General features: G+C 47.0%; 1 protein-coding gene across 3 annotated transcripts in view; it reads left to right on the plus strand.

Annotated features, from left to right (window-relative positions):
* Window positions 1–20,394, plus strand: part of CCDC88C (coiled-coil domain containing 88C) — a 916,777-nt gene that overhangs the window by 497,461 nt on the left and 398,922 nt on the right. For all 3 annotated transcript variants that reach the window (XM_069637440.1, XM_069637439.1, XM_069637438.1), the window contains exon 13: window positions 18,008–18,189. In XM_069637440.1, the coding sequence (XP_069493541.1) occupies window positions 18,008–18,189 (182 nt within the window). The remainder of the gene's footprint in view (window positions 1–18,007; window positions 18,190–20,394) is intronic.

A 20,394-nucleotide genomic window follows, 5' to 3' on the forward strand; every position in this document is an offset into this window, starting at 1 on the left:
GTGCAGTTAGGGGAGGCCTCCTCCTCCGAGGTCTCCAATTGCTTTCAATCCTGGTAGTTGATTCTGTAGGAGTCGCACTGGAGCTGTCCTCAAACTAAGGCCCAGGGCCATGGAAAGACTGGCAGGCACCCAAAGGCCAAGATCCTGTCCTCTCTTGGCTTTCCCCGCCTCCCTCATGCAGGATCCTGCTTCTGCAGCCTTCCAACATAATTTTCTCTCCGCCACAATATTCCACCAAAAGTTCATACCAGGTGGCCCCTTATTCCTTTATTCCTTCCCTCTGTCGCCCTGCTTTTCCTGCACCCCCTTGATGTTTCACCTCAAGATCATTCCTCTCATCTGTCCCACGATTCCCCTTGCATTTTCTGTTTCCCCCTCCTGCTCTTCTATTCCCCTTCAGATCTTCCTTCCATCCAACTTCTCTTTCACCCCTTCTCGCCATCCACACCGCATCCTCGGAAGGAGCAGGAGGTTCCTGCACTGCTGGAGCAGTTGCCCCCCTTCCCACACTGCATCCGGAGCCCCTTGCCATAAGGTAGGCCTAGGGGAATTCTGTGCCCTACGTGCCGCGAACGGCAGCCCCCTCGAAGAGTGAGCCGAGATCTCACTTTAGCAGAGGAATTTAGTGCAATGAATGCACCGCCCTACCCATTTGGGCCAAATTGTCATATTCGCCGTAATTTGTAGGCATCTGCCCACTGCCAGCACACCTGCACATGAGGAAGCCGATTCCAAGATGGCCGACGGCTTCCCCGGTGCCTTTGCCTGACCTGCCTGCCTGGCCCAGCGCCCCTCGCTCCCGATTGGTCCACAAGGCTTTCTAATCACCCAATCCTTCGCCGGTAGGTGATCACCGGTCCCGCCCACGAAGGATCGTACACCAAGGACTGTTTCCTGTCCTAATCCTGTCCACATGCCTGTCCCTGCCTCCTGCCAGCCACTCTGCCCAGCGCCGACGCTCCTGCTAGCCCAAGGTACTGCTATACACTGCCAGTCCATATAATAAAGCTTTCCCAGGCACTAGAACTCTGCTCGAGTGCCGCCCACCCCAGTCAACCGCTGCTACCTGCTACCTAACACCCAGTGATCCTCACACCGCCCACCAACCCGAACTGTGAATCACCAAAAAACTGCTTTTCAGAAAGCCTCACCCGTAAAACCTGCGACGCCACCATCGGCATTCCAGATGGTCTCTTAATGAACCCTCATTTGACTTTATCGCCATTGATGCACTGTAAACCTACAGACTAATGTCCGTGCCACACTTACACTGCTAGCTGGCAATCTCCCTTATCCTGTCCCATCTGCATCAACATGCCTTAAAAATAGAAATACTAGTGCCGCTGCATGTTAAACCACTGTATTTTAGCCAAATGTATTATTCTGAATCTAGGTGTTGCCCCATTGCATTTTAGCCAAATGTATTATTCTGAACTTAGATGTTGCCCCATTGCATTTTAGCTTAAGTGTTCTACCGGAATCTAGGCTTCAGAACATAAGGCCTATAGGCTTGCCCCTATCCAGATCAAACTAGCCATCTGTAAACCATAGCCTATGCTGCTCCACCAGCACCGCATACCCTCGTACCCAGACCATGACCACCTGGTTCGCTCTTATCATGTTCCCCTTCTGTTCCGCTGGACAACGTACCTTGCAGTAGTAATAGTTACATAACCTACAAGGGCTGCCTAGCTAAACTCAGATGTCCAAGACACTACCCCATCCCTTGCCCCACGCACTTCCTACCACATTTGCCCCCCTTCGCACCCACTCATCACTTGCCCTTGACTTCCCCCATAAACATTAACCTCCCAGCCAACGTTGACATATCCCACAGCTGCCTTAGACCGAGTGCTCTAGGCAGCGCCTCAGCCACTACTAAGCCTAAACACACCAAACTGAGCACTAAGCCCCCGGCCCCACCGAAGCCCCCTGGACCGACCCCCTCTATCACTCCTAACCTCACAGCCCGCAACAATAGACCAGGCACTAGGCTCCCCACCACAACTAGTGGGCCCACTGCCAAACCCAACACCAAAACCAACAAGAAGCACAAGGCACCCATTAAGCCCAAACCACTCCCACTAAAAGGAGACTTACTTAATGTGAGATCCCTTGCGGCCCACCCTACAGAAATCGCTGACATCATTCTAACCAATGATCTTGACTTCCTAGCCTTAACAGAAACCTGGCTTCATGAAGCGTCCGGACCATACTTATCGCTAGCCATCCCTGACAAATATTCCATCCTCAGAGCGGATAGACCCAACGCCAGGGGGGGAGGCATAGCGATCATCTCCAAATCTTCCTTAGACTTCAGACCAGTCTCCTCAGTGTCACTCAAATCCTGCGAGCTACTTACAGTCAAGTTTCAAACCTCCCCCACAAGCACGATCACCTTTCACCTCATATATAGACCCCCAGGCCCCCCTGGGGTCTTTGAAAAAGACATCACATCTTTCATTGCTGAAAATTCCAAGCCATCAGCACAAATTATCATCCTCGGAGACCTTAACCTTGGTTACCGCGACTCCAATGACGCTCCTGCTGCATCCGTAGCTAATGCCCTAACAGAACATGGCTTTGCACAACTTAATGTCCTCCCCACTCACCAGAAAGGCAGAATTATCGATTGGGTAGCGACCTACAACTGCAACACAATCTGTAAGGACCCACAACCTCTGGCTTGGACGGACCACTACCTCATCCTTCTTGAGGTTAACATTAATCATGTAGCACCCAAAATATGCCCCATGGCACCAGCCTGCCCTACCAGAAACAAATGCAACATTACTGTTGAGGCCCTACTACCCCTGGTCCTACCCACCCTCAATGCACTTCCAGCCAATGCTGATCTTAACCTACTGATTGACGCCTTCAATGACTCCATGGCCAAGGCGATGGATACCATTGCCCCTCTAGAATTGCGCAAAGATAAACCAAGAGCTCATCTGAACTCGTGGTACACCCCTGCACTCAAGCTACTCAGAAAAAAGAAAGCTAAGGCACAACTCGCGTGGAAAACCAATCCCTCTACGGAAAACAAATTAAATCTTACGAATGTATCCTCTCTATACAAAAGTGAGATAATTCGCTCCAAAAAATATGCATACAACGTTAGGATTGATCAGGCAGGGTCCTCCACTAAAGAACTATTTAAAATCCTAAAAGAACTTGAAAATCCCAAACCATCCACAGACACCTGCTTAAAAGACAAACCTTGGTGCACCAGCATCCAAAACACCCTTAACAACAAAATCATAGGACTCCAAAACAAAATTGAAGACAAACGCCAACAACTCCAACAAGTTTACCAATCCTGTCTCACCAATGCCCCTCGATACCAAATTGGGATTCACATTCAAGAAAGTAACCACGGCAGAAGTTCAAAAAATCATCACCTCCTTAAAACCGTCGAACTGCAAAGGGGACAGCTGTCCCGCCCAGATTATAAAAGACGCAGCCAGAGATCTATCCCCCTTCATCACTAAATTTATTAACCTATCATTCATCAATAACTCAGTTTGCAGCAACCTAAAACAACCTTGGGTCCTCCCACTCTTGAAAAAACAATCACTAGACCCAGCCATACCCACCAATTACAGACCCATCACCACAGTCCCATTCCTATTAAAAATCCTGGACAGTCGCCTACCTCCAAATTCAGGATTACTTGGAATTCAACCAACTGCTAGGAATATGTCAATCTGGCTTCAGACCTCAACATGGAACAGAAACTGCCCTTGTTGATCTCAAAAGTCAGATTGATGAAATCAAAGACAAAGGCAACGTCGCGATCCTACTCCTCTTAGGCCTCTCAGCGGCCTTCGACCTGGTCGACCACAAAATCCTTTGTAGCCACTTAGCCACCGCAGCTCACTTCTCCTCCTCGGCCGTCACATGGATACAATCCTTTCTGGCAAACAGAACCATGCAGGTTTTCTCTACAACAGCTGCAGCAGACCCTATCCCCAACTCATGCGGGGTCCCACAAGGCTCATGTGTCTCCCCCACTTTGTAGAACATATTTACAAAACCACTCTTTGACCAACTGGACCGCCTGGGTGTCACCTACACGAATTATGCAGATGACACCCAGATACTCCTCACCATCACAGGCAACTACCATACAGACATCACCCGGATTAACGAAATAGTCTCCATCATTCAGGCATGGATGGCCTCTCATGGCCTCTGCCTGAATGATGAGAAGACAGAGCTCCTCCTAGTCGGCTCTCCCAGCAAACTATCCAAACTTAATCCCAATTACAACAACATCATTATCGATGGTCACACCATCCCTATTGCCAGAAGCGTGAAAACCCTCGGTTTTTACCTTGATGCCAACTCTTAACCTCTCCAAACAAACCAACATGATCGCCTCAGCCTCCGCCTACACCGACAAGCTTGTTAGGGCCAGTAGACCCATCCTATCATCCAGTAGCTGCCTCACTCTTGCTAGAGCCCTCATACAGTCCAAACTGGACTATTGCATCAGCCTGTACCTAGGTGCCAACAAATACATAATTAACAAATTACAGGTACTTCAAAATAACTCACTACGTGCAGCACTCAACATCCCTAGGCGAGAGCACATTTCCAATGTCAGGAAATCATGCAAATGGCTTTCCATACAACAAAAAATTGATTTGAAAACTATTTGCCTTACATTCAAGGCATTAAACCACCTAGCCCCACCATATCTCACTAATAAATTTACCACGAAACTCACCACCAGAACCACTAGATCCTCCAACACTTTATGCCTAACAGTGCCCAGATTCTCCTTAAAAAGAGCTGGAGGGGCCAGCTTCACAGTACTCTCCTCCCAACTCTGGAACACCTTACCTCTCAACATTAAAACTATTGAGTCCTTCCAGATCTTCAGAAAACATGTTATCAGTTGGCTCCTAAAGACAGAATAGCACCACAGATATGTGGGTACACCTTCTGCTTAACTATGTCTGTGAACTCTGTAAACTGTTGTACTTGAAACTGTAGTATCCCAATGTGTATCTATGTTTGTATACTCTGTAAATTACTGTATATTGAATTTGTGCTCATCACATTATGTAACCACCTTCTTTAAGCGCCCTTCTACCTCTGGGTTTGGAGCGCTATACAAATATATTAAACAAACAAACAAAACAAACCCTCTCCTCCTTGGTTCCTCTTGCACACGCCCTCCTTATCCTTTCTCAATACTTCCTCCTTAACTTCTCTCAACACCTCCTTATGTGAGGAATCCGAGGGCATCCTCACCGCTTCAGTATATCTTCCTCCAAGGGGGCCAGGGACAGACCATCGCTTTGGATCCTGATCCTGGGGTGGATATGCGAGAAGATCACCTGGGTGGAGGAGATTTAGGGAGTGGGGATGAGGCTCCCTTTGATGACACATTTCCCTTTCATAGGGAATCAAACATACCCCAGGCCTTTATAGGGTGTTACTAATCCTGTCCCTATTTTCCCATTGACATGTATTCATACACACACACACCCACCCACCACTGGTACCAGGGCGCAGAAGAGTACCAAACACCACTTTGGTACTGGGATGAGGAAGAAGACAACACAAACAACATGGAAACGGGACTTCTGCAAAGACACTGAGCGATCTAGTTGTGAGAAGACCAATCAGTCTTGGGGGTGGGGGGAGGGACTTTAAAATCCCCAGGACCTGTGAAGGAGGGGTTGAAGTGGCTGAAACAAGCTAGGAGAGCCAGAGCCACAATCTGTGGCATGCGCAGAGGCAAAAGATTTGCAGGAGTACCGGAGTTTAGAGCTGAGGCAGTGGAAGGACGACGCGGTGCGAGGCAGTGGCCCAGGCTGAACTACTGGAGTGAAGCAGACGTGAGCCGGAGAACCCACAAGGAAGTGCCTGTTCTGCTGACAGCCTGCCAGTGGAAGAAGCGAAGCTGGCGAACGCCAGAACACCACAGATGTGAGACGCTACGTGGAGAAATTGAACCTTGGCAGGTGGGAGACTCACAGAACCGCTGCACACATAATCCAGTGAGTCTGCCTGGAGAAGGGGGCCCGGGCGTGGCAAGAGGGCAGTTGAGCCTCTATGAATTGTTAAACTTAAAGTACATTTGAAGACTGACCTGAAAGCTTGAAAACTCAACAAGGAAGAAAGTTGATGTGACAAATGTATTTGAAAGACATTGAATTTTAAGAATAAACATGGTCCAAAGTGTAAGGAAGGCATGGAATCAAAAGTACGACAGACAAAGTATAGTTCAAGGGTGTTTATTGAAGTTTGCATGGGTTGGAAAAAATGCCTATCTAAACCCAACTTCTAATGATGGGAGCAAGCTATGACCATCAAATAAAAGAAAATGCTATGCTAGTCGTGTCTTGTCAAACCAAAGATGGCCTATACTAACAAACCTAATTCCAAACCTTACTCTAAAGAACAAAAAGGGTGTGGGATGTTGGAGTATATAAAGAAACAGGGTATAGCAAAATAAAAGGTCCGAGTGACTTGGTAGTTCAGGACTGCACACGGATATCCGAGAACGCTCGCAGGCAACAAACTCGCCGGACCCGGCCAACGATCGGCTATCCAGCCCCCCTGGCGCCCTTATCTGGGAGGACCAGTTTACAGCATTTTGAAGCCCACCCTTAACTCAATTGGCCTTGGAAAAATACTTAGGTTGAAATGCGCGTCGGCTGTGTAGCGAGTTACCATGTCAACAACTTGTCATTCATTTCTACAATGATGTTTTTCTTTGGTGCTAACTAACCAAAAATAAACAAATTAATGACTATGACCTGACTGGACCATATAATTGATCAAATCGCTCAACAGCGACCATTGGACCACCATAACCTACCAGCGCCCAACTGATCCAGTGTTTGTCATCCCCACAATTCTTACAAATAAATGGGAACCCCGGAGTTGGTTCCTCGACAAACTAGGATCCAGGCTGCTTGGAAACCAGAAAAGAGGAGGTGCGCAGGAGAAAGGGAGTCCCGCCACGATTAACTCCACCCTTGCTAAAACTGCTGAACTATAGTTTCCCCTTCCCCACATTTCAGCACGGGACAAGGCGGAACAAAAATAGAGTTTGGGGCACACTCTCACTTCTTGGGGACAAAGTGGCAGTCTTTAAAGCACGCCAGGGTCTTCCGGAACAGTTTTTTTTCATCATCAAAAGTCTCTTGGCTGGGAAGTGTCCTGGTTAACAAGCAACAAAGGATCACGTTAAAGTTCTGGTTTCGGTTTAGTTCACGATACAACGTCTTGGGTGGTTCATCCACCCCGGGTTTCCCTGAGTCTGGTTCGGACCTGGTCTTTCTCACAGGTGTAGGCTCCCCTCAATTAGGCGCAAGCCCACATTCATTCTTTCAGCATCACAGGTGTAGGCTCCCCTCGACCGAGCGCAAGCCTACATTCACTCTTTGAGCTTTTATATGAAATTGTAAGTTTAAAGACTTTCGACTGTGCAAAGAATTTATCTACAACCCTTGCAGGACCACTTCGTTATCTTTAAATTCAGGGTTTTGTTTTTATTTGTCTCAGAGATGCTTTTGCTAGAGACCTTCGATTGGGCACACACGGTGACAAACAAGTCTGCAGTAGCATATCTCTGCTTCCTTTCAATTCAAAGGACCATCTCCCTTTCGCTGTCTGGCCTTCAGTCGCGTCCGTCAATTAGACGATTCATCAAAAAGTTCATCTTGCATCACTATTTCCACTCTAAACCTTCACTTCAAGTGCAGACCGGTATCGCACAGTTGCCTCCAACTCACTGGTTACATTAAGTTTCTTTATCAGCAGCTTTGTTACTCAAGCAAGGACGATACTCTGGTGGTTGCAGCTCCTCTCTGCCTCGGTCAGACCTGCAGGAGGTCCCCGGGTATCGCGCACCAACTGTGTAGCCTTTTCTAGCCTTCCCTCTCGGTTTTGCTCGGGCTGCTAGCCAATTAACAAGAGTCGATCGATATTGGGGAACGGGGTCAAGGGCTTCTCCCTCCTTGCAGCCCCTTCTTGATCCGCCATCGCTCCTTTGCGTTTCAGCCACCACCTTGGAAGTCCTGCTCCTTTGTGCCTTTTACCTCACTCCCAGTGTGCTCTCATGTTCTGCCTTTTATCCCAGTGGGGAAATGTAACGGGATTCAGGTGCGAGTCATTACTGGCGATTGCCTGACCCTGATGTTGGGACATGTCAAATGAAATGGCCGGGTGTGAGTCTGTCTTCCCCCAGAGCGCTCTGTCCATCTAGCAGTGTTCGTGTAGGAAAGGGTGGGGGTGGGGGTAAGGTTCCTAGATAGCATGTGGGATGACCAGGGGTAATAGGAAAATAGGGAAGTAGATACTGCATCTCCATCGGGTGCCCCACTCCCCAGGGACCCCTCATCCAGGTGATCCTCCCGCACTGGTCCACCCTTGGGGTCTGGATCCAATAGCGATATCCTTGCCCCGGCCACCTGGATGACCGATCCCAAGGGACTAGTCTGTAAGACACCCTCTGGTTTCTCACAAAAGCAACAAATGAATCATAACGCAAAATAGTGACCAGCTTCAAAGAAAGTTGAAAACGAATATTGATACAAATCTGGTGGGTGAAGGAAAACCTTAGCAGGTGAAAGGTGGCCAACCACCCATGGAGAAACTACATGAGAAATGGGGATTAGAGAAATCCTTTAACCTGGCAGGCGAGTGAACCAGGCTCCACTGTAGAATGTGCAAGCAGTGGCATCATGTGCTTAAAGTAACTGATGAGGAGCACCACATTGTGTATTGATTGCGTGACCTGTAATGGGTGGACCATGCAGTCCAACAGCTGTGCCTAGAGCGAGGACACATGTCTATTGAATATAAAAGGATTTTTTTTTTTATAAAGATATTGGACGTTTTGTGTTTCAAGTGAAAATAACAGTTATTTTATTAACCTTATAAACCGTAGCTAGAGGTTCTGGGACGTATCTCAGGTAATTGAATATTGAAGACACTGAAAGACTTGAATGCTTGGGGAAGTGAACCCCTTTTTGCATTGCGACTGTCTTGAACTTGGGGAAGGGAACCCTGTTGCAAGCCAAGAGCTGGAAGAGGCTCTGAACAGCTATTGTGAATTCTAATAAGAACTATCTTGAATCTTGGGGAAGGGAGAAACCCCTCTTCCAACACAGAGCTGGAAGAAGCTCCGAACTTGGAGGTGAACACTTTTCAGTTTGACGTTGACATCCCTACACTTTATGTAGAATTGGATGTGAGGGCAAGTATAGGTTTTGAACACAGACTAACATTTACTTTGGACTTCCTGACAGAGTATCCTTAGTTTAAGTTAGGTAGGGAAATCCCACCTTAGCATAGGGCAAGATGGGCCTTTTTATGTTGAATTAAAGTTTCTATCCCAAACTTCACTTTTGTTGTCTGTCTACTTCATGATGCCTTCATACTTCTTAGAAACCTTTGTATGAAGAGCTAAATTTGCAATATCTTTTTGAACTTCCTGGGTCCATTTCTACCCAGTTTCCTGATTCTTCCTCTCCCAAAGCTCTTAGGTCTCCCTCTCACCAGCTTCCTGGTGTTGTGAAAAAATTACTACTGACGATTCCGGTGCATTGGTGAACAATGTATTAGTAAAAAGTAAACAGCAAGTCAAAACAATACGACAGTACGAGACTTTGGCGCAAGTACGAACCTCTCTCCCACCTAGCACTTTCTCTTATACCCAAATGAACGCATGCATTTCAATGGATGTGGTGGTCCAGACCGGGCAACGAATCATACTGAAACAATGTTACAAGCAGGGAACAAAGCACCACTATATAAGTCTTTGATACCAACTGCATTCTTATGGGTTAGACAGTGTTTTCAGGGAGGGCAGCATTGCGTGATTGTGAAATGGACTATACTCCTCAAAGATTCACACACGCTCGGAGTATGATAGTATGATGACTTCCAGCTACTAACACCGATTTTCACAAGAAAGCGGGAGCCTAAAACACGCTTGCATATGCCAAACGGGAAGCACGCCAGACACGAGATGTGAAGGGGAGCAGCATGATGAATCTTCAATTTCGTCCCTTCTCCATGGAAGGCAGACCCTTACCATGGGGCCGGGGAGGTGAGGCCACTACCCGAGAATTCCCCTGGGGGTGGTATTCAGCGGGAGGATCTCATGGGTGCAGGCCCCTGCACTGGGAGAAGCAAGGATAGATCAGTGAGAACGCAGTATCCACACCATCATGCAGCCATATCAATATCACCCAAATGTAGCAATAGAGATCAGATAAGCCCATCCTGCCTATCTCCTCTGGCTTTTAATAATTCCCTTACAAATGTGTATCAGGAAAATAGTACTGTGACAAGGAAGAGGAGGGAAGAGTTCATATGAATGACTTCAAAAAGTACTGCCACAAGGAAGAGCAAGGTAATGAAGAGCCCTACACGGAACCAATATCAACATGCTAGCTGTTGGAAGCTAGAAAGGCAATCGGGCATAAAAACTGATGGCCTCTCCTCGTTATCCGTCCATCCCAAGAGCAGCTTCAAGGTGGGGAGCGAAGCAGCGCAGAGAGGATGCACTGTGACCCGAATGCCATGAATGAGCAGGTAGGTGCGGAGAAGAGCCAAAACCTACCTGGTTGTTGAGAGAGCCAGCATCTGGTGGCAGAATCCAAGCTAGCCAAGTATTCCAGTCGATACCCGACGCTCAGTGGGAAACTGGCATGGCTGAGCCACCGAAAGCTGTAAGAAGACCGCGAGAGCCCAAGGGACCCCACAGAAGTTTACCGGAGTTGCAGAGGGCCGGTTCCCTCGCAGACCAAGAGCAAAGGTACACAGAGGGGGACTGGGAAAGTAGAGGGAGATCACACAGGCTGTGTGTTGGGTAGGAATTGGTGCAGTCACACTGTGTGAGACTACACAACACTTATCGGCTTGGTATTAGGTAACCCACCTTTTGGTACAGGTCTGTACTACACAAGTTGGTAGTGTGACTGAGCAGTCAGGTCTATCTCGAGAGGGGTAAATGTGAGCTGTAGAGCTGTCCCAATGAAATTTGTAAATACAAGTAACCAAATAACACTTACACTCAAGGTTTCAGTTATTAATAGTTATTTAACATCAATTTTTTAATAAGCGTTCTTTAAAAAGGCAATTCATGTAACAATATAAATATACGTTGAAATCACTTTTCAGAATCAGAACAAGTTAGTGGATAATCTTTGGATATGCTTCATACACAATTCCTAAACCCTGAGGTGACTTCAATCGCAAGGACAGTAATGGCATTTATATATCACACTAGTTATTCTTTGCAGATTCTGAGGTTGCAGAAAGGAAAGGTTTAAGGAAGGAAACGGTTAAACAGGTTCTCGGTATATGTGAGGACACTTAAATCTTCCAATGAGATCTAAAAAAGTATTTCCCAGCAATAGCAGTCTAAAGCAAGTTACCACCTATGAGGGATGAATAACATCAAAGTCAGTGAGCTAGAAGAGTCTGCAGGGAGCCAGGCAGCCAAAGTCAATTTGAAAATGTCTATGGAGCTGAGGCACCTCTTAGAATCAAAGTCTTGCACAAAGTTAGAGAGTTTAAGAAAAATCACTTGACGGGTCACAAGCTTTAAGCCTGTGAAAAGAGAGTTGGAATCAACTCTAAAAGTAAGCCGCTGTAATTCCCAACTGAGAAGAGCACAGCTAAATGACAATGCGGTAAGTACCCCAAGTCTAAACAGTACCTCTGGTTTGAAGAAGAGTAGTCCAGCTGGATTCTGTCTTGCTACAGCAGTGCAGACCCTGTGTTCCTAACCCTCAGTCGTGGGGGCAAAGACGACGTCTGGAGGGCTCATATGGCGGTACTTGGGAGGTCGTCGGCAGCTAAGAGCTCTTTTCGGTTTAGCGGCACTTCGCGGTTTCAGCGCTTAGTAAACAGCACCGTCACAGATTTTGGATACCGGTTGGGCTTCCTTCACTATTTGGGTCCTGCACTCTGGTGAGGGGACTCAAGCTCTAGTCGTCCTGCTTCTGGAGGGTCCTTAGGAGCTTCTAGCCGGATTTAAGATGTTGCACTCGACTATGGATTTCTCGACCCCTGGCACTCGGTTCTTGCAGCAACGAAGAAGTACAGCCAGTCGGGAAAGATGGTCCAGTGGAGTTCGCCTCTGGGTTAGTTGGTCCCACCAACCCAAGGGGAGAAGTTGTCCCTTGCGGAGGGTATCCAGTCTTTCCATCAAATATTCCATCAAAACCTTTTCCATCGAAAATATGTTCATCAGATGCATGTATTAGTGGGGTACAGGGTTAATTTTGTTTGGGGTTGGTTTTTAAGGGTTAAAAACGGGGGGTTGGGGTCCCCCCAAAAGAAAATGCATTAGATGAACATTTTTTCCCTGGCAAAAATTTGATGGAAAAATGCGTAAATGGAAAAACGTTTGATGGAAAGACTAGTAACCCTTCCGGAGCTTCTCTGTCAAGATGAAAATGGAGTTTCAGCACAGCAGCAGGGCTTCACCGGGCAATTCAAAGGTCCAGGAGGATGCAGCAAGCTTCGTTCAGTTTCTTCGTCGGGTATTTCTCCCAGTGGTCGACTCTGCCTCTAGTCCCAAAACCCTCTCCTTTTGAAGTTTCTCCCATTCATGCACAGCCTAGGCTGTCAATCACACAGCAGGGTGGCTGTCCTAAAAGGACAGCCAGCCAGACAATCGGGACTGGTTGCATTCAGGCACTCCTAGAGACAAAGGACAGGGGAGTTTCAGGAACCTCCCTCACATCCTGCCTTTCAAGACACAAAGGCAAATGAACAAAGGGCTCAAACCTGGCTCAACACAGAGAGTTAAACCCAAGAAAGACGTCACAAACAGAAAATGGCGAAAAAAGAAGACTGGGCCATTTTGACAAAATGGTCACCCATGCGTGCTATACTGCAGCTGAGGGTTCAGCCTGCGGTAGAAAAGCACAATGGTAGGAAAATTAAACCACTGCCACCAGCCATTTAAAGTAGTGAGGGTAACATAAAAATGTTACATGAGTGTAGAAAAAGAGGCTACTAAGTAACCCCCAGCACACCCCATAAAATGGGGTGTGCTGGACCTACAAAGAGAAAAGGTTACTAAAGTCTATTTCAATTTACTAATCTTGGGAACTGTAGTTCACACAAGAAAAGGTATTTAAACCTTATGAGAAATGTAAAGGATTGGTGCTGTGTCACCATACAAAACATAGATGCCTATGGAGTTTGTCAGACTCCAAAAACAGTTCAAACACAAAATCCAAATCGGGTCAAAACACATGAGAGTGAGAAAAAGGTCGTTCACCCCTGGGTTAAAATTAAAAAGTCCTAAAGTCCAGCAAAAGAGCTGGAGGTCTCTAAGGTTGAAGGGAATTAGCACAGAAATGAGAATTCTCCCTAACAATGTGGTTAGGAGGAAGTGCAGAGGCATCTTTCTCATACCAGTGGGGCCAAAGAGAAAGACCAGTTGAGAACAGAGGGCCTGAAGGAGCGCCCCAAAGAGACTCGGAGAAGCCTGTCAGGATAGTGTACCGGACCTAGTGAAGAGACATTATAGAGCTGAAAGAAGGGTCAGGGACCCGAATCTTGATGAACGAGAAGTCCAGGGGAAGAGATCCTCTGGCCCAAGACATTAGAAACCCAGGGAAATAGATCCTTTGGTACAAGTCACGAGAAGTCAAGGGAGGAAAGAGATCCTTTGGCACAAGGTATGAAAAGACTATTTGAAAGGAGAACCTGAGAAAAGCTTGGGCAAGGGAGACTCCTTCCCAAGGGTGTTTTGGAACTTGAACATTGTAACTTTGCTGAGAAGGTAGTCTAGATATGGCTAGGAAAGAAGAATATTCCCCCACCATTTATGAACTGCCTGAAATATTCCGAAGGAGAAAGTCATCCTGTTATAAGCAGATATGTAAGTGTAAGGGACGGAAATAGATTTGGGGCATTGGACAGTGGACTATTTAATTTTGACTGACATTCTGACATCTTTTATTTGCAATTTTATTTATTTTAAATTTTAAATTTTATTTTAAATTTTATTTGAGACTGGAAAACCCCTCTTAGTTATACGGACAGGTAGGGTCTTTTTCCTTACTTTTAAGTTTAATAAATGTTTATGCCAACAAGCATGCCAACTCTGTGTCCCACGTCTAATTCTGTGCCCTTTCAATACCTACACTGTAGGTGAAGAGCCTTCGTTGCAAAGTCATGTGTGGTAAAGCATATATCCTCACCTCGCCCAAGTAAAAAACTGCGTTTAAACATGGCAGCTTACAGTATCTGCTCAATATTATATAAAATATTAATGTTCAAGGGGAGTACATAACATTTTCATTTCCAAACTTTCCCCCATACTGGGTGTTTTCCCCCACAGCCTCTTGGAAGGGTGTATGTCCCTCTGTTCCTCACTCTCTTTCTCTCCTCTCCCTCTCTCTCCACCCCTTCTCCCCTTTTTTCTGCCTCCTCTCTCTCTCCTTTTCTTCCCCTCTCTCTCCTTTTCTTCCCCTCTCTCTCTCCTTTTCTCCCCCTCACTCTCTCCTTTTCTCCCCCTCTCACTCCCCACCTCCTCTCTGTCCCCTGCTCTCTCTCCCCCTCTCACCCCACCTCCCTGCCCTCTCTCTCTATTCCTCATTCTAGAAGGGAAGCTAAAATGGAGAGGCATGGTAGCCTGGTGGTGGCACAACAGAAAGGGTGTGGAAATTGTCAGTTTTATTAAAGGAAACAATGCTGCTCATGACCCTACGCTAAAAAGAAAATAATCACTCTAGTGCTCAGCAGTCTTTCATAAAAATACTACTCTAACCTAACATCTGACCCTTCTACTAATACAAAGCAATGTGCATTTAACCTGGAAAGACTCGTTTCCTCTTTAACTTGGCTAGTGGTGGTAGTTTCTGACTGCTACCCAAAATGCTCATGGTTTTCTCTCAGGCAATAGGCCTGCTTTTGTAATTCAATAGAAGATTCACTTTAGTCTTGTTCTCTTTCCGGTAAAGGCTGCCCTTGAATCGCCCCCAGATTATTCTTATTAGTTCAAACAGTTCAGGTTTTAAATCTATCCCACAATTTTGTAAAAGTGCTCCTTTTCTGGTACAACAGGCTTTGTGGCTCTGTCTTTGCCTTTCTTTACATAACTGGGAATGTTTTTGGCCCCTGCTCCCAATCTCTGGTAACGCAGCACTTGTCTGCTTGTTCCCTTCTTCAGCCCTTCTTGGAGGCTTATCTTGTGGGTTAGGTCGGTGTGGGCTTACTGGCTCTTCAGCCCTTCTTAGTGTTTTTCGCCCCCTCATGGGTTATCTTGCTTCTTATCCCGGCAAGGGCAAGGCGACTCCTTAGCCATTTGGGGATTACCCCTGATTGCACCCCCCCCAGCCCCCTCTGTCGGATGTCTTGATGCTCAGCGCCTCATTGACTATGTGGCTTCCCAGACAGTCTTGACTTCTTAATACTGTAACCCACTTGTGGGGTAGCTTGGTGCTCAGCAACTCATGGGCTAGATGGTTTCTCAGCAGTTCAGGGATTACCCCTGGTTACACCCCATCATGGGTCTCTTGGTGCCTCAATGCCCTCCTCCTATTCCTTGGCATTTGTAGCATACCTGACCTTCTGCGGCATTCTTCATTGGGGGAGGTGGCGTATCGAATCAGCCCGGAACTGCGACTGAGTTCTTTTCACTCGGGTCTTCGACTGACAGGTCTTCAGCATCTGGGATGACGGATGCCGGGATTCCGCTTCTTTGTCTCTCTTCCTGTCAGCAGCTCCGAGCTCCTCGGGCACCACGCCCCTCCTTGGTTCGGCAGTGTGCCACAGGCTTCTGTGTTCCTCTACCCACCACGCTTACTGTGTGGCCCTATCTCCAGGCTCCTCCTGGAGGGGAGACGTTCCCTCCTCTTTGATGATATGCAGCCTTGTCTTTCTTGCCCTTGGGCTTGATCTCTCTCTCGTGTTCTGGGTCATGGGCTCTTTATGTTCCTCCCTGAACAAGATGGGTTCATCCATTGGTTTCGTTCTTCAGGCATGGATGTTAACAAACATAGGTCAGAAACCAAACCATCCACTTTTAAAGGGCCCTGCACATTTGTACCCTACTCAATTCCCACATAGCCAACAAACACTTGGGATTCTGTGTTTAAAGGGAGGTGGTGTTAAACCCTTACTTGGGGATTCCTTGTCCCTTTAGGTAAGGGGGGAGGGGTCACCACCACTGGGATCCAGTTTGCTCCGTTAAGCATAACAGGCTCACCTCCCTAGTTCCAATGGGGATGACTCCCCCTTGGGGAGAAGGGACACATGCATTACTTTGTGAAGTGCTTTGGTGTAAAGTGCTATATAAATGCAAATAAAATACAAAATACACTGTCATTGAAGTCTTGCTTATGATTATGCTAACTGTTGCTAAATAGTCTTGGTAAAGTGTAGGGGTTCTAACTAAAACCCTCAATGGTGGATGTATTTGATAGTAGTTTGGGGATAACACTTGCCTGAAGGATTCATTGCTTAGTGTGTATTTTAAAGGCCTAATAAATCATTGTATATTTGTGTACTTCTGTCTAACTGGAACTATTGGAGTTCCCTGTGTGTGCCTCATTGTAGCCCTAGACCACTCTCATACCCCTCCTCAGTATAAGCCTTACTGCTCTGCTACCTACCTTGATTGGGTCTTTCCTGTTTATCTTAATAGGTTCGGTTCCCAAAACCTCCCCCACCTCCCATGGTTATACATTTGGCCAGTGTTACTTCAGTGAAATACATGATCATGTCGGCATGATAATGCATTTTATTGGGGCAATACTGGCATGACCTTTTGAAAACGTGCACCACCATTATATTGCTGCAGAACTGCCTCATACTACGTCACACATATTTCTGATCGTTTTTTTTCTCACAATGGTACCTCCATTGCCTCAAGTACTGCCCTATGCAACTTCCCACCACCACCAGAACTGCCCTATTCCACGTTTGATTTCCCCAAACCCTCATTTTGCACTTCATTATCCCCAGTACCACCCATTCCTCTCACATTTCACCCAAACCTAGCCCTTGCTGCACCCTATGTCACTCAAAGCTACAGAACTGTCCCATGCCAAGTTCCATTGCCTGCCAATTTGCCCCAGGTGCCTCCAGATTGCCTGCTGAGCCACTCGGCACATTCGCACAGCTACATGATATATATTTGTTGAGTGGTACCGAACAGTCTGGAACCCCCTCCCATGACATAAGTGTTCATAAACTGCCATCCGCACACACACACAAACAAACACGCAGTTTGTTTCTTAAAAACGTAACTTGTTGGCCAGCTCATCCCTCTCCTATGCACACCAGAGTCCTGACATCCCACCTCCAGTAGATGCACACACAGACCTGGTCAGAGGTGTCATTCAAGCCTCTCTCTGAGTCAAGCTGCCTCTTTGAGCCATTTGAGTCCTTTGGGGGAGTCTCCTCAGGGTCCACGGCATGCTCCTTTGTACAAATACCCTGGCCTACGAGTCTGGTGTCCCTAGGCCACCTATTAACTGGCCCCTGCAGTACCACTATCATCCTGCAGGGGCCACAGCCTACAAGCACTCGTTTGTGGCTGGGCAAGCCTTGCCTCACCACTACCCGTGGACGAATGATCATGGGTGCTGCTGTGCCTACAAATGCCTCCCCCCACCCCCCATTTGCCAGTACCAGTCTGTGGCCTTGCAAGAAGGTGCACTGCTTTGTCTGCTAGATATAGCCAGTACTGCTGCTTTGCATCTCCCTGGCACCTTCCCACAACCCATTAAGGAGCCACTATGTATCATTGTAGGAACAGCAGTGAAGCTGCTGCATGGGTGGGGTACTTTAACATAGCGTTGTTCTCGCTGATGTCTTAAGTGGGCAATGCACCCATGCAATCCTAAATCATGCAAGCAAGCAAGCATGTGTTACCAAGTATCTGTGTACCTTTTGATCGAAGCACTTGGCTTTGTGTTAATCATTCCTTGAGATGTACATATTTCCTTGTGTGTTGGTTGTTATTTTATGTAGAGCCTTAAGCCTAGTCTCCTTGCCTCTCCAGTGAGGAAGTCCTTTGTGTTTGAGCTGAATGAGTCAGCGTCCAGTCGTATCCTGAAGTTGGAGAAGGACAACCAGAGCCTGCAGCAGACCGTCCAGGAGCTCCGTGATACATCCCTGAACATGGAAGAAGGACAACTGAAGCTTGTGGAGCTGGAGAAAGAGAACCAACAACTTAGCATCCAGGTGTGTGTCAGGGGACTCCCACTCGAGTTGACCCGCTGCTTTTGTTTGACTTTGTAGGCTGGTATAGAGGTCTATAATCAGAACAAGGGAAGACCGTTGTTTGCCATTTTTCCACCCTTTATTATTTTTTAGTCTATTTAGGAATTTGCAGGATGGTGGTGTTAAAAGTGAACAATTGAATGTCGAAATCATGGACCTTTCAACGATTTTAGCAATTGCAGGCTGGAGAAGAAGGCATTATTTGTCTGTCGGTTGCAGCTTGATCTACTCTGTCAGGTGTTCTGTGATTGCCTTCACATGTGCCCAGTGTTCATGTCACATTTCCATAAGACATTCTACATCTTTCCTCCCTCATTTCCTCCTACTCCTTCTTTTAATGGATGTTTTGTTTGGTTATGCCGGCCTCTCGCTCTCCCCATCAGTCGCGCATCATGGACCTTTATGAGGACTCGTTCACCGACAAGTGATTTAAGTAATTCACGCCTTCTTGGTGAACATTAATGGTCTCTGGTTCCTCCCTGAATCCCAGCCATTGTAAATAAGACTGTGTAGAAGTGTTAAGTAAAGACATCAGCAATGGCGAATATTTATATTTAACTACTGTATGGCACTATGGTTTATCCATATTTGGCACTTTTTATGACTTTGAATCCAACCCTACATTGAATGGGGCCTTGAGCCCAAAAGTTCACGAAGTACCCCTAGAAGAAGGGGCAAAGTTAGGAAATGTTCTTGCTGGTGTGAAGATTGTTTCAGAAGTCTTTCAATTGGATATACAATTAAGTAAAGTACTTTTCCCAGCTTCTAGAGCAACTTTGTCAACAAACGGTTTAAAAGCAATGAAATGGAACATTGGGGGGGGGGGGGCTGAAGGGGCTATGGCCCCAGGTCTTTTGGTTGTAGCCCCGGATAGAAGCTCAGGGGTTACAACCAAAAGGCTAGCTAGGCCCCAGTCCTGGCAGTCCCAAAATGAGTCTAGCCCCGGATCCTTTCTAGATTTAGCAACACCCCTGGAATGGAATATAAATCAAAGTTCTTCACAAACATTTTTTCATGCAGGAGATATTGGCCCCAGCATGTATTGTGACTACTCGAGGTCTAATGGGGGCCACTGGAGGTAGGTTTTCCTGCTGTTGGGTCCAGTAGAAGATGCTCAGGAAATGCAGGTGCAAGGAAGTTTCCGGTCGGGTCCAGGAGCAGAGTGCAAACCTTTCCAGCGAAGAAATTCAGCAGGCACCGATACAGGACTCTTCAGGGCACTAGCAGACAGTGGAAGGCCGGTTCAAGCGGAAGTCACAGCAAACAGTTGAAAACAAGTATCTCGCCATTCGCAAACAAAGGAAGCCTTCTAGAACAGGTCCCATTGATGCTGGGACGCTGAAACCTGACAGGAAGGCGACTTGTACGACTAGCTGGAGAACCCTGAAGTTCTGTGTAAAGAAACAGTGACGCCTCTGGCATGGTAGCCCAAAACTGAGCAGGTCAGTTCACTGGGTGGTCCAGGGACACTTCCGAAGGCTCCAGGCTGCAGGATCCTGAGGTGTCGAGACTGGTTGGTCCTACCACTGCAAAGGGCGAAGTACCAGCAAGGGTCTTCTGAGATAGGGCAGTCCAGCAGGCTTCACTGGGACACCAACAAGAATGGTCGGCAGGCCTCTTCAGGATTCTTCCTCGAGTCTTCCGTCATCTGCACAGCTACACGGGATACTTGGCTCCTTTTCTGATCTGCTGTAATGGCTGCAGGACTACTCTTCTTATTTTAAATTCAGGTGAGCGATCTAACTCAGCCCTCCAATAGAAAGGATCTGCACTACTCATGCACACCAGTAGTGTTCCAATCAGGGACCACTGTGGGGCTGACTGATGCATGCACACTAGACACACTGGCACCAATTTGTGGATTGGGACAGACAGTCTCGGCTTTCTTCCTGTGCCCACACACACATGGCATGCACTAGCCCGCGAAAAGAGCAGCTTTCCCTGGCAAATGCTTGACCATAAAGGGGAATTCCTGACCTGAGAAGGCAGGAAGAAGGCCAAAGAACAAAATGGCTAAAAAACAAGTGAAAAATCTCATAGCACGCCATCTTTGGCGACTAGCCACTGTTAGTAGCTAAACTTGGTAAACGCGATTGTGACAACTAAAAATATAGCAAACATTGTAAAAATGTAACTGCTACCAAAAGCTTGTCTTTAGGCACAATT

Source organism: Ambystoma mexicanum, chromosome 14 (assembly GCF_040938575.1).
Source record: "Ambystoma mexicanum isolate Mex_15411 chromosome 14, UKY_AmexF1_1, whole genome shotgun sequence".
In the NCBI taxonomy this organism is placed as follows: domain Eukaryota; kingdom Metazoa; phylum Chordata; class Amphibia; order Caudata; family Ambystomatidae; genus Ambystoma; species Ambystoma mexicanum.